This window comes from Gracilinanus agilis, chromosome 2, assembly GCF_016433145.1.
Source record: "Gracilinanus agilis isolate LMUSP501 chromosome 2, AgileGrace, whole genome shotgun sequence".
Lineage (NCBI taxonomy): Eukaryota > Metazoa > Chordata > Mammalia > Didelphimorphia > Didelphidae > Gracilinanus > Gracilinanus agilis.
The window spans coordinates 283959167-283984317 of NC_058131.1; the positions used below are offsets into that span (position 1 = coordinate 283959167).

At 40.8% G+C, this 25151-nt stretch overlaps 1 protein-coding gene across 1 annotated transcript; it reads right to left on the reverse strand.

The window, feature by feature from the left end:
* Positions 1-7608: 7608 nt before the first annotated feature.
* ENDOG (endonuclease G) lies at positions 7609-23541 on the reverse strand. The gene is made up of 3 exons (XM_044664016.1): positions 22991-23541; positions 22138-22247; positions 7609-10658 (listed from the first exon to the last, which is right to left on the reverse strand). The coding sequence occupies exons 1-3, from the start codon at positions 23489-23491 to the stop codon at positions 10376-10378; spliced, it is 894 nt and encodes a 297-aa protein (XP_044519951.1). The 5' UTR covers positions 23492-23541; the 3' UTR covers positions 7609-10375.
* Between the last annotated feature and the right edge of the window lie 1610 nt (positions 23542-25151).

Here is a 25151-nt window from a genome sequence, read left to right on the forward strand (position 1 = left end):
AGAGAGGGGAACAATTAAAGGAGCAAGGGATGGGAACAGGAAAGAGGTTAACTATCCCTCATTGTGCCCTGCTCAGAGATAAGCCAAAGAACAGTCTGTCTCAGATTTTATTACCCAGCTGGGGAGACGAATGACTTGGAATGGGAAGGTGTATTTCGTTGGATTTATGATTTCACCAATGTAGGTATTCTTTTCCCCTGCTGCAGATTACAACCAGTTGGTGCCTTTTTATTTTTATGCTACCTCCTTTATTGAAGTTCCATTGTTTCTGCTTCTCCCTTACCTAGATGTGTCCCTTCTTTTAGCATCTACTTTTTAGACTTAGTTTAATTTAAAAAAAAAATTAATTTTCTCCCAGTTACATGTAAAAAGAATTTACAATATTTTACTTTTTGTAAATCCTTACTTTACTGTGTATTGATTCCAAGGCAGAAGAGTGGAAATGGTTAGGCAATGAGGGTTAAGTGACTTGCCCAGGATCACATAGCTAGGAACTGTCAGAGGCCAGATTGGAACCCAGGACTTCCCATCTCTAGGCCTGGTTCTCAATCCACTGAGCCACCTAGTTGCCCTCAATTTCTAACACTTTAAAAAGAATTTTGAGTCTCAATCTCCCCCACCCAGATGGTAAGCAATCTGATACAACTTTTATATGTACAATATCATGTAAAACATTTTTCCATATTAATCCTTTTGTGGAAGTAAATTTGAACAAAAAGTGAAAAAAAGTTTGCTTTGGATTCAGACCATTAGTTCCTTCTCTGGAAACAGATGGCATTTTTTTATTAAGTCCTTTGGAATTGTTTTAGATCACTGTATTGCTAAGAAAAGCTAAGTTATTCCCAGTTGTTCATTGTACAGTATTCCTGTCACTGTGTACAATGTTCTCCTGGTTCTATTTCATTCTTTCCAGGTTTTTCTGAGCTCCTCCTGCTTGTTGTTTCTTACAGCACAAAAATATTCCATCACAATCATATAACATATACTATAACTATATTTACAGTTGATAGATATCTGTTCACTTTTCCAAATCTTTGTCCCCACAAAAAGAGCTACTTTAAATATTTTTGCACATGTTTTTCATCTCTTTGGGATACAAACATAGTAATGGTATTGCTGGGGGGGGGGTCCATATCTTATCCTATGCTACTCTCATCCATGTCCAGGAGAGGCAGCATGATGTAGTTAATGGGGTACAAAATTTGAAGTCAAGGAAATCTGGATTCAAATCCCACCCTGTCTGGGGTCTAGAGGTGTAAGAATGTAAACGGACTCAGGAGGGCTGATGGTAATCAAAGGCAACTTTATTGGGAGTAGTGAGGATTTTTATAACCAGCTAGATACATGGTATAACAAGCAATGTTTATGCAGTAACAGGTAATGATTAACTATGAACCTCACACCTCTTATGGGGATTGGAGGATCAGAGGGCATCCATAGGTTACATGGAAACATACTCAAGAAGATGTCTCCTGCTAGTTTCCAGGGATATGGGATACAAACATGCCCTAGATAGAGAAGGAAAGAAGGTAGGGGAACATGGCTTTACTCTAGCTGAGTGAATATCTGCTTAGCGGTCTCATATGTGAATAGAATTAGCTTAAGCCCATTCATAGTTAAAACTCTACTATCAGAAATATCATCCCCACCTCCCTTAGTGGGGAGGGGAGACGAGTTACCCACACATGACAATAAGTAACAAATCAAGAACAAGGGACTGCCTTTTGGGCAGTCCAAATCAGTGTAGAGGCTGCCATTTGTCCACTTGAATTAGAGGTGGACCCACAGGAAGTAATGAGAGACACTATCTCTTCAAGTATGTTGGTTACTTCCTGTTGGGGCAGTTCCCGCTTTGAACTTGGTGCTGAAGGATCTCTGCTGAGACCTCAGACTGCTTCCACTCTGAATTGTCATGTGGGTAAGTTAGGCTGACTTCCTTGGCCTACCTTGGCGTTTTCCAGACTCTACCTTAAGTAGGCTCTTGTCTCTCTGATGGCTAAGGCCTTGTGGCATGTAATTTAGTTTAATTAGCCTTTTAACTGTAAGAAGGAAATTTTAGGTATTTATAAATATATATTAAATATGTGGCCGCCAGGAATCAACAATTCAGGTTGATTCCGTAATTAAATCAGACCCAAGTCAGCATTGGGTTGAAGAGTTTATTTACAATCAGGTAGGTAAAGAGTAGGAATAAAGAGAAAAGGAGAGGCTAGTCCAGGCCAAAGGCCTGGACGGAGAGAGAAGGTTAAGGGGCTAAATAAATGAAGCTGTAAGCCACAAGGCCCAACGGCCAGATAGGCAGAGTTTAGAATTGGCCCAGCTAGGCCAAGGAAGTCAGCCTAACTTACCCACGTGACAATACAGAGTGTAAGCTGTCTGTGGTCTCAGGAGATGCTTCTTCCAGTTCAAGACGGCAACTGCCCCCACAGGAAGTTCACTAACTTACTTAAAGAGATCGTGTCTTTCATCACTTCCTGTGGTCCACCTCTAATTCAAATGGACAAATGGCAGTTTCTACATTGATTTGGACTGCCCAAAGGGCAGTCCCTTATTCTTGATTTGTTACTTATTGTCACATGTGGGTAACTCATCTCCCCTCCCCACTAAGGGAGGTGAGAGTGACATCATTAGCACGCCTAGGTTGAGTAGATTTTTGACTATTAATGGGCTCGAGCTAATTCTATTTACACAATCCCCCCTGATGATCATATTGGGTGCCTAGTCACCCCAAGTGATCATGTTACACAAACATCTTCTACCACAAAGATCCTTCTAACTACAATAGTTAGAGATAAGAGGGAAATGGAAAAGAGAGAAAGCAAAACCAATGTTTTGCTAAGCGCGTTGACAAAAAAAACCAATTGGGGCAGTCCCTTATTGGCATATCATGTACAATTAAAGTAGCTGTTCAAAACCCATCAGTCCATTCATTAGTACCCAAAGTTCATTCTGGATCTCTTGATTAAACATAGGTTCTTCAGGCATCTCTCTGCAAACAGTTCATTCTCTGGATTAAGGAATCAGCAAGTTTCTTTCCCTGAGAATTTTTTCTCAAACAAAACCAAAATTAAATCTTGGATATAATAAAATACGATTAATCTTGGATTTCATAAAAATACAATCCCCCCTGACGTGGGTATTTAGAAAGAAATACCCAGATCAGCTCAATATATACAGTTGAGTCATGGGGTTGTATGAGTAAATTCAAAAGAAAAAAAGAAAGAAAAAATATAAAAAATCAAATAGAAGAAAATTGAAGCTTTTGAAAAAGAAAGGCATTAAAATCAAAATCAAAATATCAAAGTTATGTACATAAAATTTTTTGAAGAAAACAAAATAAAATTATAACAGGCCCTTGTATTAGGGTCTAATCAATTATAATTTCCATCCTACTAGTCTGTAGGATACAATGCAGTAATACTGCACTTACCCATTTGCAGCTAAGACTACAGGAAGTTGCCATTCTATAAGAGAGAAAAAAGGACCAGATTTAAATGCAAGGGAAACGTCTGTCATTCCCTTTACTCTCAGGAATATATGGGTGAACCAGATAATAGCCAACCTGACTGGCAGTGTAGTTCGGAGAGTCCTACGTCTTAACATATGCTAAGTGTCGCAGCTTCGATTCTTACACTGAATTCAAGTCCTCAGTGTTGGCGTGGGAGTACCTCAATCCCACCTGTATATGTATGATCTCTTTAACCTTGTGCTCCTTGGCACTGTGCAGATGTTCTCAGAAATCCCATTGGATTTGTCAGTCGGTCTTCATGACATTGTGCTTTCCTTAGCACCATTAATGGCTCATGTGTTCCCTTCTCCTGGAATTAGACAGAAGCATTAATCACAGTCCCATAACATTTAACAATGTATGGCAAGTTCTTGGAGTCTAAACCTTGTGAGTAAGCAGTAATATTACAGCAATTATATATATATTAAAATTATAGCATTGCAAAAAATAATGAAAAAAATTAAGTGATTATATGTACTCAAGTACAAGAAGTGAGAAAAAGACAAAAAAAATCAATTATTCTATTAAAAGATATTAGGAAATCAATAAGAAAATTAAAATAAAATCAGGGAAAGAATCAAGACAAACCAATGATTCCAAATTAGCATCCATGAGTTTATGAACTGTTATCTCCAATGCAGGTAACAGGAAACAGTCAATCAGGTTCAATAGAAGATGCCCTCTTTACATGTGAGCAATGAATCCAAGAGTCCTTTTCTCCGATCTTTATAGCTGTTGGGGTGGTTAGTAAAATTTCAAACGGGCCATCCCATGAAGGCTGGGTTGCCCCAGTGCGCTGGAAATTCTTTATATATATTTTGTCTCCTGGATTCAGGTCGTGAAGTGAAAAGTCTATTGGTCCTGCTTGTACTGCAGTTCTAGATTCATGGAGTTCACGCAGTCTGTGTTGCAATTCCTGTATATAGGAAGCAATAGAAGTATCTCCTCCTAATAGTGATGTATATGCAGGAGAAAAAGGTTTAGCCTGTATAGGAGGATGTCCAAAAAGCATCTCATATGGTGAGATGTGTAGATCTCCCCTAGGTCTGCTTCTAAGATAAAATAGAGCTAGAGGGAGAATTTCAGGCCATTTTAGATGTGTCTCAGTACATAATTTGCCAATCATGGTTTTAAGTTCTCTGTTCATCCGTTCAACTTGGCCTGAGCTCTGGGGATGATATGGTACATGGAATTTTGGAGTTATCCCCAGGCATGAATATATTTCAGATAAAACTGAATCAGTAAAGTGACTCCCTCTGTCCGAGTCAATACGTGCAGGCAGACCAAAGCGAGGAATGATTTCTTTTAAAAGCACCTTGGCAACAAAGGCTGATGTGGCTCGGGCAGTAGGAAATGCTTCCGGCCACCTGGTCAGTTGATCCACTATGACCAGACAGAATTTATATTGTCCAGCCTTTGGCATTGTTATGAAATCAATTTGTAGGTGCTCAAAAGGTGTGTAAGCCAATGGACGCCCACCAAAAGCCTTGCCACGAAAGGCGTGTTGGTTATATGCTTGGCAAGTAGGGCAAGCTGCACACACTTTAGAGGCTATAGAGGTTATGCCAGGAGCTATCCATACTCTCTTAACAGAGTCCACGATGCCCTGGGTACCAAAATGACCATTTTTATGAATAGATTGGCAAATTTGGCGATAAGTGTCTAGGGAGCAGGGGTTTTCCTTCAGAGGACACCCATACTCCATTTATCTGTTTGGCTTTAAATTTCTGCTTCCATTTTGTTACTTCCTTCTCATCATAGGAAAGTGATAAATTTAAGTCATCAGTGGTTGTTAATGTTAAAATTAATTCAGGCCCTTCTATTGCTGCTAGCTTTGCAGCAATATCTGCCCGATTATTTCCCTTAGAGACAGGGTCAGTGCCACCTGTATGAGCAGAGCAGTGAACTACAGCTAGGGCTTTAGGTAGCTGGAGAGCAGAAAGAATTTCATTAATAATTTTTGCATTAGCTATAGATTTTCCAGCTGAGGTTAAAAATCCTCTCTGGAGCCATAACATACCCACTGTATGACATATTCCAAATGCATATCGAGAATCCGTATAAATTGTAGCCTTTTTATCTTTGGCAATTATACATGCATGTTTTAGAGCTATGAGTTCTGCGGCTTGAACACTTAGATTTGAGGGCAGTGAAGCTGACCATACAGTGTTAAATTCTGTAACTACAGCAGCTCCAGTGTAGCGTATGCCATTTCTCATAAATGAAGAGCCATCAGTAAATAAAATTAGATCAGGATTCTCTAAAGGAGTGTCCAGGAGGTCGTCTCGAGGCTTTTCAGCCATGGACACTAGTGTTTCACAATTATGTAAGGGTTCTTCTGAAACTGGTAAATCTGGAAGCAAGGTGGCTGGATTAAGAGTTGTACAACGTTTTAAAGTAATATTTTCATTATTTAGCAAGGTTATTTCATACCTTGTAATTCTCTGATCAGAAAATGCCTGTGTTCTATGTCTTAGCAGTAAGGCTTCCACTTCATGTGGGCACATAATTGTTAATGGGCATCCCAATACTAGATCAACAGTTTTTGTCACTAACAGAGCTGTGGCAGCTACATCTCTAAGACATGGTGGTGCACCTGCAGCTATAGGGTCTAGCTGAGCTGAATAATAAGCAATTGGACGCTGGTATGGTCCCAAAGTTTGGGTTAAAACACCTGAAGCTACTCCTCTACGCTCATGTACATATAAATTAAATGGTTTGTTATAATCTGGGATGCCTAGAGCAGGAGCAGACAGAATAGCTTGTTTTAAATTCGATAGAGCTAACTTGTGTTCTGGCTCTAATTTAAGTGGTTCAGGGACTGAATCTTTTGTTAATGCTATAAGGGGTTTAGTAATTTCCCCATAGCAAGGGATCCATTGTCTGCAGAAACCTGTTGCTCCTAGGATTGCTCTCTCTGTCCGGGCCTCTGCAGGTCCGGACTAGCCTCTCCCTCTATTTCCCTACCTTCTACCCTTCCTAATTGTAAATAAACTACCTTAAACCTGATCCTGACTTGGGTCTATTTTAATTATGGAATCAATCTGAATTATTGATTCCTGGCAGCCACACCTTAAATATGTATCTATAAAATATCTATATCTCCCTCTTACAATTACCTGGGCAACTTAACCTCTTTGTGTCTCACTTTGCTTTTGTAGAAAATGAGGTTGGGCTCACCTCTCAGGTACCTTCTAGGCTCAAATTCATGATCCCTATAAACATCCCCTAATTGGTCCACTTAAAAAGTAAAACTGGAAAGCTGCCCCCTAAAAATATTAAATATTTCTCTGGTGGATCCTGAATGGAAAATTCAGTGAGTCCTTACCAATACAAAGGGCACCCCAATAAATCCTGGATGAGACCACCTATTTGTTGGGAATAATACTGATCCCTTCCATCCTCTCTTCTTGGGCTGGGCCTGGCTCATTGATTCCACCTGAACTCACTTCAAAAAGTCATGTTACGGGGGGCAGCTGGGTAGCTCAGTGGATTGAGAGCCAGGCCTAGAGACGGGAGGTCCTAGGTTCAAATCCGGCCTCAGACACTTCTCAGCTGTGTGACCCTGGGCAAGTCACTTGACCCCCATTGCCTACCCTTACCACTCTTCCATCTATAAGTCAATACACAGAAGTTAAGGGTTTAAAAATTTTAAAAAAAATTGTTTAAAAAAAAAAGTCATGTTACCTGATTGGGGATGTAGACTCTAAGCAATCACCCTAATGCAAATAATAATATAGAAATAGGTCTTGATCAATGGCACATGTAAAACTCAGTGGAACTGCTCGTAGGCTACTAGAGGGGGATGAGAGGAGGGGAGGGAAAGAAAATGAATCGTGTAACTATGGAAAAATATTCTAAATTAGTTAAATAAAAATTTTCAATAAAAAAAAAGTCATGTTCCCAGAAAGCAGCCAGAACCATGGCAGTGAGTACTTGAATTCTCAGAGTACTAGGGATGGCTCTAGATACATTCCTTCAACTGACACTGGAGCTCCTGAGCCCCACAAAGGAGAGTTTACAATTCACACAAAATCAAACACTTTGACACTATTGACTCTTAGAGATAAAACTTTTACTAAATGACAAGGCAAAAGCAATAATAATCAAAACATTTATTCTGCATGCATAATCATAACATTTACTCAACAGAAAGCAAGATAATCAATGTTTACTCAAAAAGAGCAGCAGAAATGTCTGAAATGTAGCAGCCCATCCATAAACCCAGGTCACACTTTCCCACCAATGCATTGTGCTAGTGGGGGAGAGTGGGCACATATTTAAAAACACTTTAGCAGAGGCATATGAATAGAGAAACCCACATGTTTAGGGCAATTCATAGCTGGAAAGTGGGCCAAAATGTCTGTAGTCTCTTTAGAGATGGTGCCCGCTGCACCATAAGTCACCTGCTGGCAAAATTTCCCGCTATCTGGTCCTCACAGGTCTCTTGCTAACCAAAACTGCTTCTCTGCTCTCTGCAGTCACTGAAACAATGGCAAGCTCACTTGACAGGATAGTAAGAGTGTTCTTTCAGTGAAAAGCAATTCCCTAAAACCAGAAAACTGCAAAGCTCTAAGAGATCTGTTTCAAGTACTTTTCCCCTCTCAAGCTGTGTAAACTTAGTTTGCCACCTAGCTCCTCAAATAGGAGATTCGGTTTTAACTAATCAACTCTTAGCAAAAAGCCACCATCTCATAGCAAAGTAGATGCAAAGCTTATCTTTCTTCCTCTATTCCCCTGCTAAAACAAGAGAGGACAGAATAGGACCTAGAATGCCTCCAAAAGGTCTCCACCTCTCAGGTTAAAAGGAGCTAAAGGGCAATCTTATGTTTCTCTCCAGCCAATAAGCTTTCAGCAAAGCACTATTTCTATGCCAAAAGACCAGCTGTAGATTCCAACTGTCAGCTTGGATCAGCTCCCATCAGCTCCCCTTGTGTTCAGGACAGTCTCCTCTCCTGTTTCTATATTCATTAAATCATTTCCCATCCTTCCTCTCTCCTCTCGCAATGTTATGCTTCTAATAACCTCAAACCAGAATCTCCTTGCAAACAGTAATCTATCTCTGAGCAAAAATGTGAAATTTTAAAATTCTGTATTTCTATCAGGCATGGCTACCAGTACTTAAATAATTTTTCCATAGTCCCCAAATATTTACTTGACTTGTCATCTAACAGCTATTTCCTTCATAATTCACATGCAAATGAGCTGATGGACCCATCATCACCTCAGTCAGTGATTTACAGCATGCTGAGACAACTCAATACCATGACCCTTGAGAGGAAGAGTTGAAAGAATTGGGATGTTTAACCTAGAAAAGATCTAAACATCAGTTACATTGTTCATTGTAGCTTAAAAAAAGTAAAACCAGAACCAATCACAGGAAGTTACAGAGGCAGATTTCTGCTCAATAACACGAACATTAAGAGCTATTAAGACATAGAATGTAAGATACAATCCTTTTTGTATAAAAAAATTACTTCAAAAATAAAAATGACTCCACATCATAGCAAGCCCCTCATCACTTTGTGTTCAAGCAGAAATTTGAACTGCCTTTTCTTGGGGACTTAACATTTGCCCCCTCCCAGGACTGTCTATTCAGTAATCCCAACCTTATTCTCATTCTGAAAAGGAGAGGTATTTCCAGAAAATGCCAAGGCTAGTATTATTCTTCAAGGCTAATGGACTGGGTCTGGAGGAAGTTCCCCAAAATGATTCTGGGAATGGTGTCCTTTGTTCATCAAATTCTAAAGCATGGTGTCCCTTCTAAGTCTTGTTTAGCTAATATATTCCACTGAGATTTTCTTTTGTCCCATACTAAACAGATTTGTTCATTTCTACTTGAATAATTTGAGATCTGGCAATACCAAACCAACTTCTTTCCTACTTTTTCATTATTTCTTGGATATTCTTGACCTTTTGTTCCTCAATTGAATTCTTTTACTTTACCCAACTCTAAATTTACCCTTGACCTCCACAGAAATGTTGTTATTCTGATACATATTTTCTTAGTAACTTGGTATAGATTGGAGAAATAGAATTTTTACCATAACTATGCTTGAACACTGTAAAATTTAAAAAAATTCTTTTTGTCTTACCAACCCTCTCATTTCTGATGGGAAAATGAAGCTCAAAAAGACAAAATGATTTTGCCAGAAGACCCAAAGACCTTCCAGCCCCAGGCAGCAGGGATGAAAACAGAGCGGGGTTTCCCAAGTGTGATGAAGGTGCCCAATGGTGCTGGCTGACTCTAACAAGCTGTAGAGTTCTTGGGATTTTCTGATCCTCTTAGCTAAATGTATCTAGTTGCCCACCCTCCATGTCCAATAGGCCACAGATCACAACCAATGAGTAGCAGCAAACCTTTTCTTTATTACAAAGATGAAATTTTACTTCAAGGGGTAGAAGGGGTATCCCCTCTAGCCTACTAAAAGTAGGTTCTATGAAATATAAGCCACAATGTTTGACTCTCCCCTACCCAAACATCAGGTGCCCAAGAATCCCCTGAAACAGTCTTAGGAAAGACAGATCTCCCCCAACAGAGTTGAAGAGCCCTAGCCAGATCTGTCCCCTAGAATCAGGACCAAGGACAAGCCTAGGTACTCAGGAGGAAGGCACCTCTAGCCAAGAGAATCAAACTCCTCCCAACCCCTTAAGCCTCCAAGGATGCCCAGGAAAACATAGGGAAGGTTCAAGTACCCACCAGCCCTAGGAATTCTGGCATTATACAGATGGGGAAATGACTTGCTCAAAGTCATACAGATGACAAGCAGCAGAGCTGGGACTCGAAATCCCATTGCTCTGTCCAATACTCTATCCACTGTACTGAGTTGCCCCTTATTCTGTCCCTCTCCAGAGCCCTCAATGCCTTCACTTAGCCCCAGAGGCAATGGCCTTCAGGTTGCCCGTCCGGGTGAGAATGTTGGGCACAAAGAGCAACCCAGAGGCCCGCTCGATGCTTTCAATTGGAACCAGGAAGCGTTCCAATGGGATATTCTCATCCACAGGTGCATTGGGCATCACATATGAACGAAGCTCGATCTGCCCCCCAGGAGCCTCCAGGATCAGCACTTTGAAGAAGTGGGTGGGCACTGCAACATTGTTCTTGCCAATCACCTGATACTTCACATACATCTTGCCATCTGCTTCCCTCCTGGACAGAGCAGAAAAGATAGGAAAAGCAATGGATCAAGAAGATCAATACACATTTATTAGTGTCACAACAATGGACTCAGGTCCTGCCTTCAAAGCTTATAATCAAATCGATGAGCATTTATCAAGTCCCTACTGTGTGCTAGGCATTGTACTAAATACTGGGTATACACAAAAAAAGGAAAAAGACAAGTCTCTGCCCTCTGGGAGCTCACAATTTAATAGGTGAGAAAACATGCAAAACAAAAATATGCAAATGAATATCTACATAGCTATTTTATAAAACTGGAGGTTATTTCAGGGGGAAGGCACCAAGATTAAGGAGGATTGAGAAAAGTTTCCTGCAGAAAGTGGACTTTTATCTGAAACTTGAAGGAAATCAGGAAAGCCACAGGGAGGAAATGAAGAAGAGAGTCCAGCCATGGGAACCAGTAAATGAAAATGAGCAGTCAGGAGATGGGGTGTCTTATGTGAGGAACAAGGATGTGGTTGGGTGTAAGAAGACTGGAAACGTAGGAAGAGGATGATTTAAAACGCCAAACAGCAGATTTTATATTTCTCCTGGAGGTAATAGGAAGCTACTGGTGTTAAATGGATGGGGTGAGGTGTGGGAGGTGGAGGGCAGCTGACAGGTCCAGACTTATACTTTCCAAAGATCAATTAGAAATCTGAGTAAAGGATGGAATGCAAACAGGGAGACCAGTGGGCAGGTCATTGCAACAGCCTGGGGATGAGGTGACGGATATGGGCCTGCACTGTGATAATGGTAGTAGTAGTGGCAAAGGAGAGAAGGGGACATATACTGGAGGCATTATAAAGGTAAAAACAACAGGATCTGGCAAATGATCAAATACGGAGGTTGACAATGAGTTGAGGATGCCACCTAAGCTGCAAGGCTGGATGACTGAGAAGATGGTGGCACTTTTAACAGTAATAAGAAGTGGGGAAGCTCAGAAGAGAAGGTCCATTCAGCAGCACAGCAGTAAGGGGAGTGAGAACTATCCAAGGCTGAGGCCTGCCAAGTCAAGGTCTACAACAGGACGAAGGGGCAAAGAACCCAAGAGGAGAGGACCATGTGGAGTTGAACTGGCCTACCAAGTGGTCAAGATGGGATGGGGAAGGAGTGTGGCTAGTGTAAGATTGATGGCTTGGGAAAGAAATGAAGTGGGGAGGGATTAGAGGTCTTGGTAAAAATGAAGAACAGGTTTGGGGATTGCAAGGCAGAGGAGGACATCAAATGACAAGAGATTGAGTCAGATAAAGAAATTTCAGAGCTATTAAACATGGAAATGAAGCATTTGTAGATGATAGAAAGATTAATAATAGGACTTTTCTTTCCGTAGCTGAGGTAGGATTGAGGAGTGGCTAAATTAGATGTTGGAGGAAGTACCAATATGTATGTTGAATATGAAAGCAGGAGTTAGGAAAGAAAAAGACTGAACACTAGGTCCTGAGGAAGAAAATAAAAATGCCTCAGAGATTGGTAGATAATGGTCAGCAGAATCTTGATTTGATGACAAATGTGGACTGAATGAGTTTCAAAGGAGAGGTTATTCAGTGATGGTGGTAGAGGGAGAGCCTGAAAGTAGCAGTTGGAGAGCAAAGAGTATCCCAACTTCCCCATCGTGAGGAGTTGGGGAATACAAGTAAAAGTACAACCAGTGCTAGAATGGGTGGCCGGGGAAATTGTGTCATCAGGAAAGGGCCAGGTCTCAGTGAAGACTGAGAAGTCTTCAAGGGCAAGAAGAAGGAAGGGACTAGAAAGAAAATGGTTTATGATGAGAGCTAATCAGTTATCTAAGGAGCAGGCATTCTAGAGAGCATGGTGGAATTGCTGGGCACCTTCTTTTGAGAAGAAAGGGAACAAGGAAGCAGTCAGTGAGTGATCAAGAGTGGGGTTTGGCCAACGGCAGCTGGGGATTCAGAATCATTGGGATGTACAGGAAAAGGAATAAGCATTTATAGAGCACCTTGTTCTATAACTTATTCAGCCATTCTTTTTGTTTGTTGGCACCCCCCACCTCAGATTCCCATTCTTTGCCCCCTCAAAAAGTTATAAACAATTTTTATATTCTTAAGAGATTAAGTCTAATCTTTCCTTTAATCTACGCTCCCTCTAATTTGTGATATTGGAAATTTGGGAGTCCTTGAACTAATTTTGAGGTCCCTGACCTCTTGTGGACATTTAGGGCTCTTTCAAACTACATTTCCCATGATTCCTCTTATGTAATCATATAGACAGGAGGATGGTGGTGGAGGTATGGCGGTTCCTTCAAACTAACTCTTAATATGGCACGTGGCTTCATTTTTCTAATGGCTGTTAATAAATGTTTAAAAACCATAATATTTTTAAATCTATCCTTTTATATCTATTTTATTTCTTACATTTTTCACTGTCTCCCTCTCCCTTTTCCCCCCTTTATTTCCCTGGAGATAAAAGAATATATCTTTTGATCAGGTAAGATGAGAGTTTGGCTTATCAACCACTCCATTCCACAACTCCCACTCTGCCCCCTTCTTTATTTATATATTTGTCTGCTTATGCACCCTGACATAATTTCCCCTAATATCCTACCCTCAGTATTTCTCTTCCCCATTCTTTTCACTTGTCTCTTTAAGATTATCTAGAGGGGGCAGCTGGGTAGCTCAGTGAATTGAGAGTCAGACCTAGAGACGGGAGGTCCCAAGTTCAAATCTGGCCTCAGACACGTCCCAGCTGTGTGACCCTGGGCAAGTCACTTGACCCCCATTGCCTACCCTTACTACTCTTCTGCCTTGGAGCCAATATATAGAATTGACTCCAAGATGGAAGGTAAGGGTTTAAAAAAAAAAAAAAAGATTATCTAGACATAAGGGGCAAGTAGGTAAATCAGTGTAAGAGTCTGGCATGGGGACAGACAGGCCTGGGTTTAAATCTGGCCTCAGATACTTCCTAGTTGTGTGTCCCTAGGCAAGTCACTTAACTCCTATTGCATAGTCCTTACCCATTTTCTGCCTTGGAACTAATACTTAGTATTCCCAGATTTTGTCTTAATTAGACTCCCTCTGAGTCTTGATGATAGGTGATATGTGTATCCTTTTCCCATATTGGAATGTAAACTGTCTATCCTTGTTTAGTGTCTTATATTTGTTTATTCATGTTCACCTTTTTATGATTCTCTTAATGCCTATGCTTGAACTTCAAAGTTTCTTTGTGGCACTGGTCTTTACAACCAGAATGCTTAGATGGCCATCATTTCCATTAGTCATTTTTCTCCCCTGTAGGAACATACTAATTTTGCCAGGTAAATTCTTGACTATGAGTCTATATCCTTTGCCTTCAGGAATATTGTAGGCAGGCCAAATTCTCTGCTTCTTTGTACTAGTGGCTACTAAATCATATAGGATCCTTATGTGGATCCTAAGTACTTGATTTTTTTTTTCCTGGCTGCTTTCCAGAAGCTCTAGATTTAGCTATACTGTTCCTGCAAGTTTTTGAGTTGAAAAGGTTAAACTGATTCTGTATAATTTTCTTATTGGCAATTGATTTTGTCCTATAACTGTCTGAGTCATGATTCTCTGTCTCTTAACTTAGTTCAGAAATTCAGCTGAAATACCACTACTGGGTTTATATCTCAAAGAGAGAAAAAAAAACTGGACAAGGACCCATTTGTACAAAAATATTCATAGCTGCGCTCTTTGTGGTAGCAAAAAACTGGAAAATGAAGGGATGTCCCTCGATTGGGGAATGGCTGAACAAATTGTGGTATATGATGGTAATGGAATACTGTAATGTTTGATTTCTGTAAGAACTAGAAAGACCTACATGAACTTATGTGCAGTGAAAGGTCAGCAATAATAACAGACTTAAGGTACCACCCAAAGTGATCTTCTTTTGCATTCACTAGCTTAATCAGTACTTGCAGTCACTAATCAAGAACCATCTATGTGAAAGATATAAGCATCTTTATCTTTTTTCGTATCACTTGTCACTATGTCATAACATTTCTCTCTATTAAAAAAAGGCCATCTTCTAAGGCTCGGGGTTTTTGGTTCTGATGAGACCAGGGTCCAGTTTTATTGTGAGGTGGGCCTCCTCTCAATAAACCTATTATTTAGCTTGGAGTTCTAGATTGGTGTGATAAATTTTCACCACAGATAGAACTGCAAGATTTCTGTCCTGGTTATTTCTCTGCAGCTTTCAGACAGTGCTAGAAGTTGGAAATCAAATTCCCATTTTCATCCCAGATTCTGAGCCACATCAGGACCTAAAGCTCTGCCTTCCCTGGAACTCATCCTCAGTCTGTGGACTGGGTGACAAAATTTCTAGGTGGCACCTATTCCTGTACTTTGCATTCACTTCCCTGGTAAGGTTTGGGTACCAACTCTTGCTCTGGTTCACAGGTTCTTCCTATGCTTGAATGCTTCTCTCAGTCTCTTCCTATGCTGACCAGGAATGGAAAAAAAAAACTTGCTGTGACTTTTTCTTGAAATTTCCCACCAAGGTTCAGATTGGTACATTTTTTATATGTTTGAAGGGGATTTTCTGTGATGATGGTGGTAGTGGTGGTTTTTTGGCCCAGGGAGGTGGGAGGCAGAGTCAGGAAGGGAAGCTTATTGTACTCCTTCCTGGTATTCCAGCATTTTAGGGCTTTGGCATCGTTTGGTATATGCTTCTCCAGGCCTCTCCCCTACTAACATCTTTCAAGCACTACCATCTGGTCAAATTCCCTTATTTTAAAGACAAGGAAATTGAAGCCCAGCGAAGGCAACTGAATCATTTGTCAGCAAACATTTATTAAGCCCTTACTATGTGCTGGTCACTGGGCTAATCACGGGGAAGACAAAGACAAAAGTAGAAATGTCCCTGCCTTCAAGGAGTTTACATTCTATTGAGGAAGACAATCTGTACAAATATAAATAAATACTAAATAGTTCCTTTTGCATGTTAGCCAATTAGTTATTGAAAGAGGCAGAAAATGAACTATTGTGAAAAGAAAAAGTATTAAATCAAAAGGTAAGGGACATAAAGAAATGACCCTTTCAGAGATAAACACCTGCGTTGTTGAAAGAAGTAGAAAAAACTTTGATGCTTGAAAAACTGTCAAAATCTATGTGTGAAGCAATAGTCGTCCTATTAAATATGAGAATAGCCAAAGAAGAACTATAAAGGGAACTTAGAGCCTATTTGAGAAAAGAGGCATTAGGGTATTTAATACAGAATTGTTTTAGAACATGCAAACTTAAAATCACAAAGTGAAAAAAAAAACTGTTTGTATGATGATCAAATATAGGCTACTGGTGTCAAAGCTAAGAGAGGTGCAGCAACACAGTGATCTGGAACAATTATTCTAAAGGACATATGACAAAGAATGCTATCCACCTCCAAAGAAAAAAGGACTGGATTCAGATTCAGGTTAAAGTATATCTTTCACATTAGTTTATCTATAGTTTTATTTTGGGATTCTGGTTTTATAGGAGTATTCTCTTACAACGATAACCAATACAGAAGTATGGTTTTTTGCGTGATAATACATATATAATCCAGATCAAATTGTTTACCATCTCCCAGAGGGGAGAGGGAAAGGAGGGAGGGAAACAATTTGGATCTTACAATCTCAGAAAACATATGCTGAAAATTGTTATTACATGTAATTGAGAAAATAAAATATGTTTGAATTAAAAAAAATTTTTTAACTAAGAGAAGTAGATTTTTATGAGTTACCTCATAAAGGAAAAACTCTGATCTAAGCCACTGAATATTGAAAAACCCAATAGGAGAAGAGTTAAGTTGACAACAGGAACTATGTGAGAATACCTGGCCAAGAAACCAGCTAAAAGGAAGACTTTAGCTGCCGTGCTTGGAAGTGTGACAACTGGAAGAGAATCACCCCTTTGCAGTCAGTTAGGAACCCTTCTGTTTGTAGCAAAGGGAAATTTATGAGAAGACCCTGGCTACTTTCTTTTGGTTTAAAAAAGAAAAGCAAAGAGGAATACACTGGCTTTGCAGCTGCTCTACAGAAGGCAGAAATTGAAACTGACTAGATGATAAAGAGTTGGCTGGGCTTGTCTACACTGCCCAGAGACCTAGCCAGAAAAGTTGGCAGTTCTTTGGCTTAAGGGAGCTGCTTATCATCACAAAAACACTATATCAGAGCCACTTTAAGGAAATATATGAATAAAAAGGGCTTGCCACTCTTTCAGCCACAGAAGAGAAATGATTTGCCTAACAGAACAATGAGGGTCAGAAAGGGTTTAGATGAGAGAATTATCTTCACAAAGGGCAGCCTGTCCAGAAGAGACCAAGAACATAAAGACCTACAATTCAGGACTGTGAGTTGCTCATGCAGGTAGGTTGTACTCACCTATGTATGTCTCTCTACTTGGTTTCTCTAAGTATGTGCCCACTCTTCCCCCTGGACACTATGTATGATGATAGGAAAATGGGACCCAGGTGAACTGAGATGTATAAATTATTTATGCATTTGCTTCATATTGAGTAACTGTGATGCATTGATTAGTTTTACATTTACTTCATTCTATAAACAGAGTTAATGGGTATTACGGGAAAAATGGTGGCACATTAGGACCTACAGGAACCTCATCCCCTTCACATACTCCCATTAAAGCTTAAAAATGCATTAGTTTTAAGAGGAATAAATCGAATTGCCTGGAGAATCCCCTATGTAGCTCATGAATTCTGCAGAAATCCCAAGAAGATAAGCTGGAATGGGTGAAAAGTGGAGTACAGAGTAATTTCATAATATCTAGAGAGGGGCTCTGAGCAGAACTAGGCAAGGGAGAGGTCCTAGAACCCAACAGCACCTAGAGTAGAGGTAGGCCTGAACCCACAGCAGAAAGGGCCCTAGTCAGAGCAGAGTAGGAGAAGCCCTCTTGTCCTTCACTAAGAGCTCAGAAAAGGAAGAGAGTCCTCAAGCAAAGTCTAGCTCAGAGGTAGCCCAGAGCACAGTAGCAAAAGTTGTGCCTTGCAGCAAAAGAAAGGAGGAGAAGAGCACTGCAAAATTTAAAAGTGCAGGAGCAGAGCTTGAGTCAAGCACAGCCCACCCCCCCAATCAAGAAACTGAGACTAAGTGGTGAGGAAACCAAGAAAAGCATCAAATACTATGAGGAAAAACTTTAGAATGCAAGATAAATAGCAAGGAAGAAAGCAACCCCACAAAAAAGAGAGCTTCAGGATGTTTTGGACATAAGGATCATAAGAATATTTGGAAGAAATGAAACAAGAGAGAATTCTCAGGACAAAGGGAACAGAAGTACTGCAGTAGAGTATCAAAAAGACTATTTCTTTTATAGACCGGAAGTCAGACAAATTTACTTATTTGTAAAAATAAGAATGGAGGCAAAAAGAGGAATAATTACAAGAGGATGGAATGGAGGGAAATACATAATCTAATCATGAACACAAATGGCATTAACACAATCATAAAATGGAAGAGAGCAGAATGGATTAGAAAACAGGATCCAATAATAAATTATTTACAAGAATCATACTTAAAACATAAAGGTCCACACAAAATAAGGCATTGGAAAGAAAACAATTTTTGCTTCAACAACAGCAACAAAAGGATAGGTAGCAAACATGATTTCAGATAGGGCTACAGGAAATATGGACATAATAAAAAGAGATAATTATGTTTAAAGGCACTATTAACAAATCAATATCAATATGTACACAATAAATAGTAAAATACCTAAATATTATTTTTTATAAATGGATAGTTTTTGGTTGTAGAGATAGCATTTTGTCTTTATTCATTTTTGCTTAATTTATTTTTTTTTAAACCCTTGTACTTTCGGTGTATTGTCTCATAGGTGGAAGCGTGGTAAGGGTGGGCAAAGGGGGTCAAGTGACCTGCCCAGGGTCACACAGCTGGGAAGTGGCTGAGGCCGGGTTTGAACCTAGGACCTCCTGTCTCTAGGCCTGACTCTCACTCCACTGAGCTACCCAGCTGCCCCCAATACCTAAATATTTAAAAGAAAAAGTTAATCAAATTAAAGAGAAAAATATTTAGTAAGACTATAATATTGAAAAACTTCAATATATTTATGGATCTAGACAAATCTGATCACAAGCTGAACAAGCAAAAATAATTAAGGATCTGAGTAGTACTTTAGAAAAATTAGAAATAAGAGCATCTTTCCTCTGAGGGTTGTTATGAGGATCAAAAGAGATAATATTGTAAAGCATTTAGCAAGTGCACATAGTAGGCATTATATAAACACTAGCTATCACTGTTGTTATCATTAATCTCTGGCTATTACTAAATGGGAATAGAATGGAATTTATATACTTCATCTATGCATGCATGGGTACCTTTAAAAAAGCCAACCACATAAAGGGTGAAAAAGACTTCACCAAAAATGTAGAAAAGTAGAAATCCTAAATAAAAATATTAAACAAAGCACCTTTGAAGGATTAATGGGTAATTGAAGACTAAAAGAATTCTAAAAAACTGTTGTGTCAAAGAACAAACTGTAGAAACAACAAAAAATTTCACAGAAAATCGTAATAGATAAGTTATCAAAACTCATGTAATGTAGCTAAAGCATTTTTTAGGAAAAAATCTGTATCTCCAAAGGTAATATAAGAATTAGGAACAAATCTAACAAATCTGAACATAAAAAAGAACACATCAATCCCCTCAACTCAGCAAAATATTACTAATTCTAAAAACTGAGATTAATGTAGTTTAAAATTTAAAAATATTGAATTGGTTCTTTATAGCTAATTTATAAAAAAAAAAAAAGAAAAAAGGAAAATCAAATTGTTTTTTAATCAAAAATGAAAAAGGAAATTTCACAACAATTAAGTAGGAAAAATAAGAAATTATCAAAAACTATTTTGCCTATTATGAGCTAACAAAATTGGTAACTTAAGGAAAAATGGATGAATATTTACAAATATAAACTACTCAGATTAACAAAAGAAAGACTACTTCAATAACTCAATGTCAGAAAAAGAAAATTATACAAGCCATAAAAGAACTCCTAAAGGAAAAAAATTCCAGATCAGATGGACTTTTTAAGTGAACTCTATCAAATATTTAAAGTAGTTAAATAGAGACAAACTACTGGGGGAAGGGGAATCAGGAAAAATCCCAGAAGGTGGTGCTTGAACTGAAGCTTGAAGGAGACCAGGGATTCTAAAGGGCTGGGGAGAAGAAAAAGGCATTCCAGCATGGGGATGGATAAGACTTGTGTGAAAGCTTGAGGATGGGCAGTGGAAAGTCAATTAGCAAGGAGGCCAGTTTAGCTGGTGCACACAGAGTGTGTGAAGGGGATGGTGGTATAACAAAGCTGAAAAGGTAGGGTGAAGCCAAAGGGTGAAGAGTTTTAAATGCCAAACAGAGGAGGCTGGATATGATCCTAAAGGCAACAGGAAGCCATGAGGACTTCTGGAGAAGTGGTGTGCCAAGGTCATACCTGTGCTTTGGAAAAGGACTGACAGCTGTGGAGAGGGCAAAATGCAAAGAGAGATTCTAGGGCCTAGAGTCTAGGCAGAGACCAATTAAGAAGATACAGAATTAGTCCAGGTAAGAAATGATGATACCCTGAATTCAAGGGATGGCCATGTGACTTACTCACATGAAGAGGGTTTGATATGAGAATAAGAAGAGCTGGTATTTATATAGCATTTTAAAATTTAAAGACAGTGTACATGATTAATCTCATTTTATTCTTACAATCATCCCAAGAAGTAGATGTTATTAGCTCTATTTTACAGATGAGGAAACGGAGGCTAAAAGAGGTTAAGTGACTTGCCATGGGGAATATAGCTAGTAGATGTCTGAATCAGGATTTAAACTGAGGTCTTTGAGTCCAAATCTAGCACTGTATCCACTACGCTACCTAATTCCCTCAGATTTTGTGGAGGCAAAATTGAGAAGCCTGAGCTTTTATACCAGGGTGATTATCCTCCACAGAACTAAAGAAGATATAAGGAGAGGTATCTGGCTCCTCAAGACAAAAGCTTAGCTTACACCCACAGTTTGGGGCAGGATATGGATGATGACTTAGCAGTCAGAAAGGTAGAAAAACCAGGATAGATAGTCACAAAAATCCAGGGGCGACAGTAGTCAATAGTGTCAAATACCACAGAAAATCCAAGAAAAGCAGGATGAGAAAAGCTCTTGATTTGGCAATTAAAAAGAGATCATTGCTAATTTGAAGAGAACATTTTCAGATGAGTGTTGAGAACAGTAGCCAAATTATAAGGAGTTAAACAATGAAAGAAAATGGAAGAGTGTGGACAAATTTTTTTCCCAGAATTTTGGCTGAGAAAGAGAGATCTATAGTTTGACAGTTTAAGGGAGGATGGAAGGGTCAAGTGAAGATATTTTTAAGGATGGAGAAGAAATGGACATGTTTGTAGGCTTCAGAGAAAGATTAAAGGTGGAGAGCATGAGTGTAGGGAGAACCTGCTGGATGAGATAGGAAAAGATGGAATCAAAGGTGGAAGTATTTGAGTTGGTCTTTTCCAGAAGCACTACTTCATCAGAAGCTTTAATCAAAGAGAGTGATGACAATGGATGTTGATATATAGAGAAGGAGAGAATAGAAAACTCAGAGTGAATAGGTTGGAGAGGAGTACAATTGCTCTGGGGAATGTAATAGTCAATTAAGGAACAATAAAAGGAGTATAATAAAATAGTAAAAGGCCTTTAAAGCCTTAAGGGCCCAAATGAGATTAAAGAACAGATTCACCGTGGACTCCAAGTAGATGTGACTTCTTAGTTCAACAACAAACGAAATCAGAATAGAGTAGGTAGATGAAGAAGTAACTACAGGCTGGGATATGGCAAGGCATAAGCATCATATGGGGATAAGGGATTCTAGAAGGCAGTGTCATATTTGACTGGTTAGCTAAAGGGTCAAGATTGAGAAGGGAAGAAAAGAATGGTGGTGACTTGGATGAACACTGAGGGAACAGAAGTCAGAGAAGTGGAAGGGAGAAAGGCTGAGAAAGAAAGAGAGAGAGAAAATAATAATAGTGATGATTCAGTAGAGCAGCTTCTGAATTCTTGATCCTGGATGTGGAACACTTATGATCAATGGTGAGACTGAGGGTGTAACCATCTGTGTATGTGTGGGTGAAGTGGAGTAAGGATGATTTGACTAAGTTCACACTCACAGTGGAATCTGGCATTCTCTAAAAGCGCCCACATCTAGGCATTCTACAGAACTGCCCAGAAAAAATGTCACCAGTGTACTTACCAGTATAGACTTATACGGCAAGAGAGAAGATTTATACTTCGGTTTCTCTCCCTGGGGGGAACTAAATCAGGCCATCTCAATGATTGGATGTATTAAGGTGAGATGAGTCTTTAGTAGAAAGAGGAGGATTGGAGAGGTGGGGAAGGAAGCCTAGACAGGGGCTAGGTCCTGAGAATCCTCAGGCAAGAGCTCTCCCTTCCTGGAGTCAAAGCCCCCTTGGCTTCCTTGGTTAGGAAACCCCCTCCTTGTTTTTCCTGGGAGCTCACCTGGGTAGGAAGAGAGGACCAGTACAGACATAGACATTGTGGTAGGTTTGGGTCAGACTTCGGCAGTACTTTTCCAAATTGTTCCAGGCGTTCTGGTTTAGGTGGGGGACCTAAAAGAGAAAGAAGGGAAATTAGGAACCAAGTCGGAATGTTCTGACTTCAGACCTCACCAACCTTCTCCTGAATTCAAACACCAATCATATCCCCTCTTCTAATCACAAGCACTAGATGTACTCAGCAGTGGCAAAGCACTACCTGGTGGCAGGGGCCAATTAGGGGAGAAATGGCAAATCAGCACAAAGTCTTAAGAGTAAGACAGGAAAAACACTGCAAATACCTACAAACGTACTATCATTTAAAATATTATTTCCAATTTATCCTGTATATAGCTTGTTTGTAGGTAACTGTTTGCATGTTGTCTCCCTTGAGCTTAGCAAAATGCCTAGCACATACCTAGCGGGTGCTCAAGGTTTATTGCCCAACACACACCTGCAAACACAACCAGCATTGCCTAGAATAGCTCCACTCTCCAATAGTTCTGACTCAAAGCCAAACAATCTTTATGATCCTTCCACCTCTACATACTATAATTCTAAGGAAATCACAGATTCATCTACACTGGGTACTTCAGGCTACTTACTCCAGCTTCCACCAAGGGTCATACCCGAGAAAAAAAAACAAACCCATTGTAAGGGTTTATGGTAATGGCAGGCCTGTATATTTGGGTCTGCAGAAAGTCGGTGAATCTGACTGCACTAATTGGTGTCTCTGGGCAAGCCCCAGCCTCTCCTCTGGGTCTCAGTTTCCCCAGCTGGACACAAGAGCAGCCTAGCGGGTGCGGGCCTGCGCTCACCTGCGGCGCCACGTTGCTCAGGTAAAAGGTGTCTTCCATAGCCTTCTGGCTCCAGCGGTGGTTGGCGGCGGCTGCCAGGTGGCCTCGGTCAAAGCCACTGCCCCGGTAGTCGGCGTTGGTGGCCCGGTGGTAGACGTGTACGGAGTCATCCTCCTGGAAGCCGCAGGTCTGGCGGTCTCCGGGGCCCCGCAGCTTCTCAGGCTTCAGCTGCTCGATGACCCACAAGGCGCTGCGGCTGCGAGGGTCGTAGCACAGCACGTAGGACTCCCGGCTCTTGAGCTGCGCCAGCCCCGGCAGCCCGTACTTGGCGAGTTCGCTCGGGCCCCCCGCGGGCACCACGGGCCCCGCCGCCGCTGCCGCCACAGGCAGCACTGGGAGCCGGCTCCAGAGCCCTCCGACTCCCGGGCTAGCCTTCCTTTTCAGCCAGGCCACGGCCCCCGCCCCCAGCCCGGCCCCGAGGGCCAGGGACAGCCCCGGGACCAGCCAACGGCCCGCCTGCATGTTGTCCGCCAGGAGCCCCTCGGTCCTCCTAAGCGCACTACAAGAACGCTTCGACCTTAGGCGTTCTGCCCCGCTCCCGGGATGTCGCTCTTAAAGGGGCAATGACTAAAGGCGCCACTGTCCACGGGGCTCAGAGCGGCTCCCACCTGCTGCGCTCCTTGAGGCGCCGCTCAGTAACCCGGAAGTTCCAGAATCCTCGAATACTTATGGCTGACCCCACATTTCTCTGGATGTTGAGTGTGTTGCCCTTTTAAGAATTTGGTTTAGGGCAGGGGTCAGCAACGTATGGCTCTCCAGCCATATCTGGCTCTTTCTGCAGGAGCCATAGTCATTTTTTTTTCAGGCGCTGTTATAGAAGCGCACTGTGAGCACTGTACTCACAAAATTACATTTTATAAAATGTGGCGTTTATGGCTCTCATGGCCAAAAAGGTTTCCGACCCCTGGTTTAGGTTCTTAACTGGTAGGTACTAAGGAACTGCCTGGTAGCTCTAATTTCCTACCATAGGGCAATGGTTACAGCCTGGCAACCTGTTTTTCAATAGCGTGGGGGCATGTCTCCTCCCAGAGTGCCTAAAATCCTCCAGGGTAGTTCCTCCTAAATCCTTTTGACTGGGGAGGGGTGGGGAAGGTCTTTTAATTTAGTGGCAAAGTCATAAGATTACAAAGTCTGATGAGCAGCTGCCAGTTGGCTAGAGTAACTCTACAGAACAAAAGGAGACATATACTTGTGGGCTTTAACACTGCCTTACAGCAGGCACAAAAGGAGCCTATCAGGTGAGGCTGTTCTGCCACTTTATTTGGGAGAGTAATAGGAACAGGATATCAGGTGTTGCCGAGGAGAGGGGAGTCTAACCCTCTAGTTGTAATTGGGATCAGGTCAGACAGATCTTGGGAGTTTCCTAGTAACTAATCCCATCAGGCCATCTTGGTGGGGTGGGAAATCTCTAATCCCATCAGAATGTCTAGGTCTAAATAGTGGAGTCCTCCCTTTTCATGGAATCTGAGAATCTGTATTGATATGACCTTGCAAGTTTCATTTCTTTGCCCCCAGGCTTCTATTTCACACTGCATTCAAGTTTCCTTTACACTGGCAGGATAGGTTGGCTTCTCATCCTCTGGGAAAGATGGTGCCTCAATGATGCAATCTCTTTTCCCTACCATGCTACAAAACACATGGTGGTGTGATGTCCCCAGGTCTATGAGAGCTGGTCTATGCACAACAAAATGATATCTTTTTGTACAGATGGAAAAACAGACAAGATTGTAAACTAGTCTTTCAGGGAAGGGAAAAAACCCTACATTCCCAACTCCAGCCTTCAAAAGCCCTAGCATTTCAGCAATTCATTAAAATATCTTAAGGGGATGGAGCCCAAGCCTGGAGTAAATAGCATTGTAGTACTCTATCACTGCCCTACCTTTAGAACACCTACAGACCCACTAGTCCCAGTGCATGAATCCTAAAAGCAGATTTAATATTTTGAAATTGCTGCCTTCAGAGTAAAGAAGTCCCTACTCTTAACTAAGCCTGAGGAACTCTTTGCAAATTCTACAGAAAAATGCCTACTATGAGGTCAAAATTCAAGTATTAGCTACGCCTGATTTTCACTTTTGTTTTAAGTATGGGTTCCCAGTTGGGAGAATCAACAGTTGTGATAGGC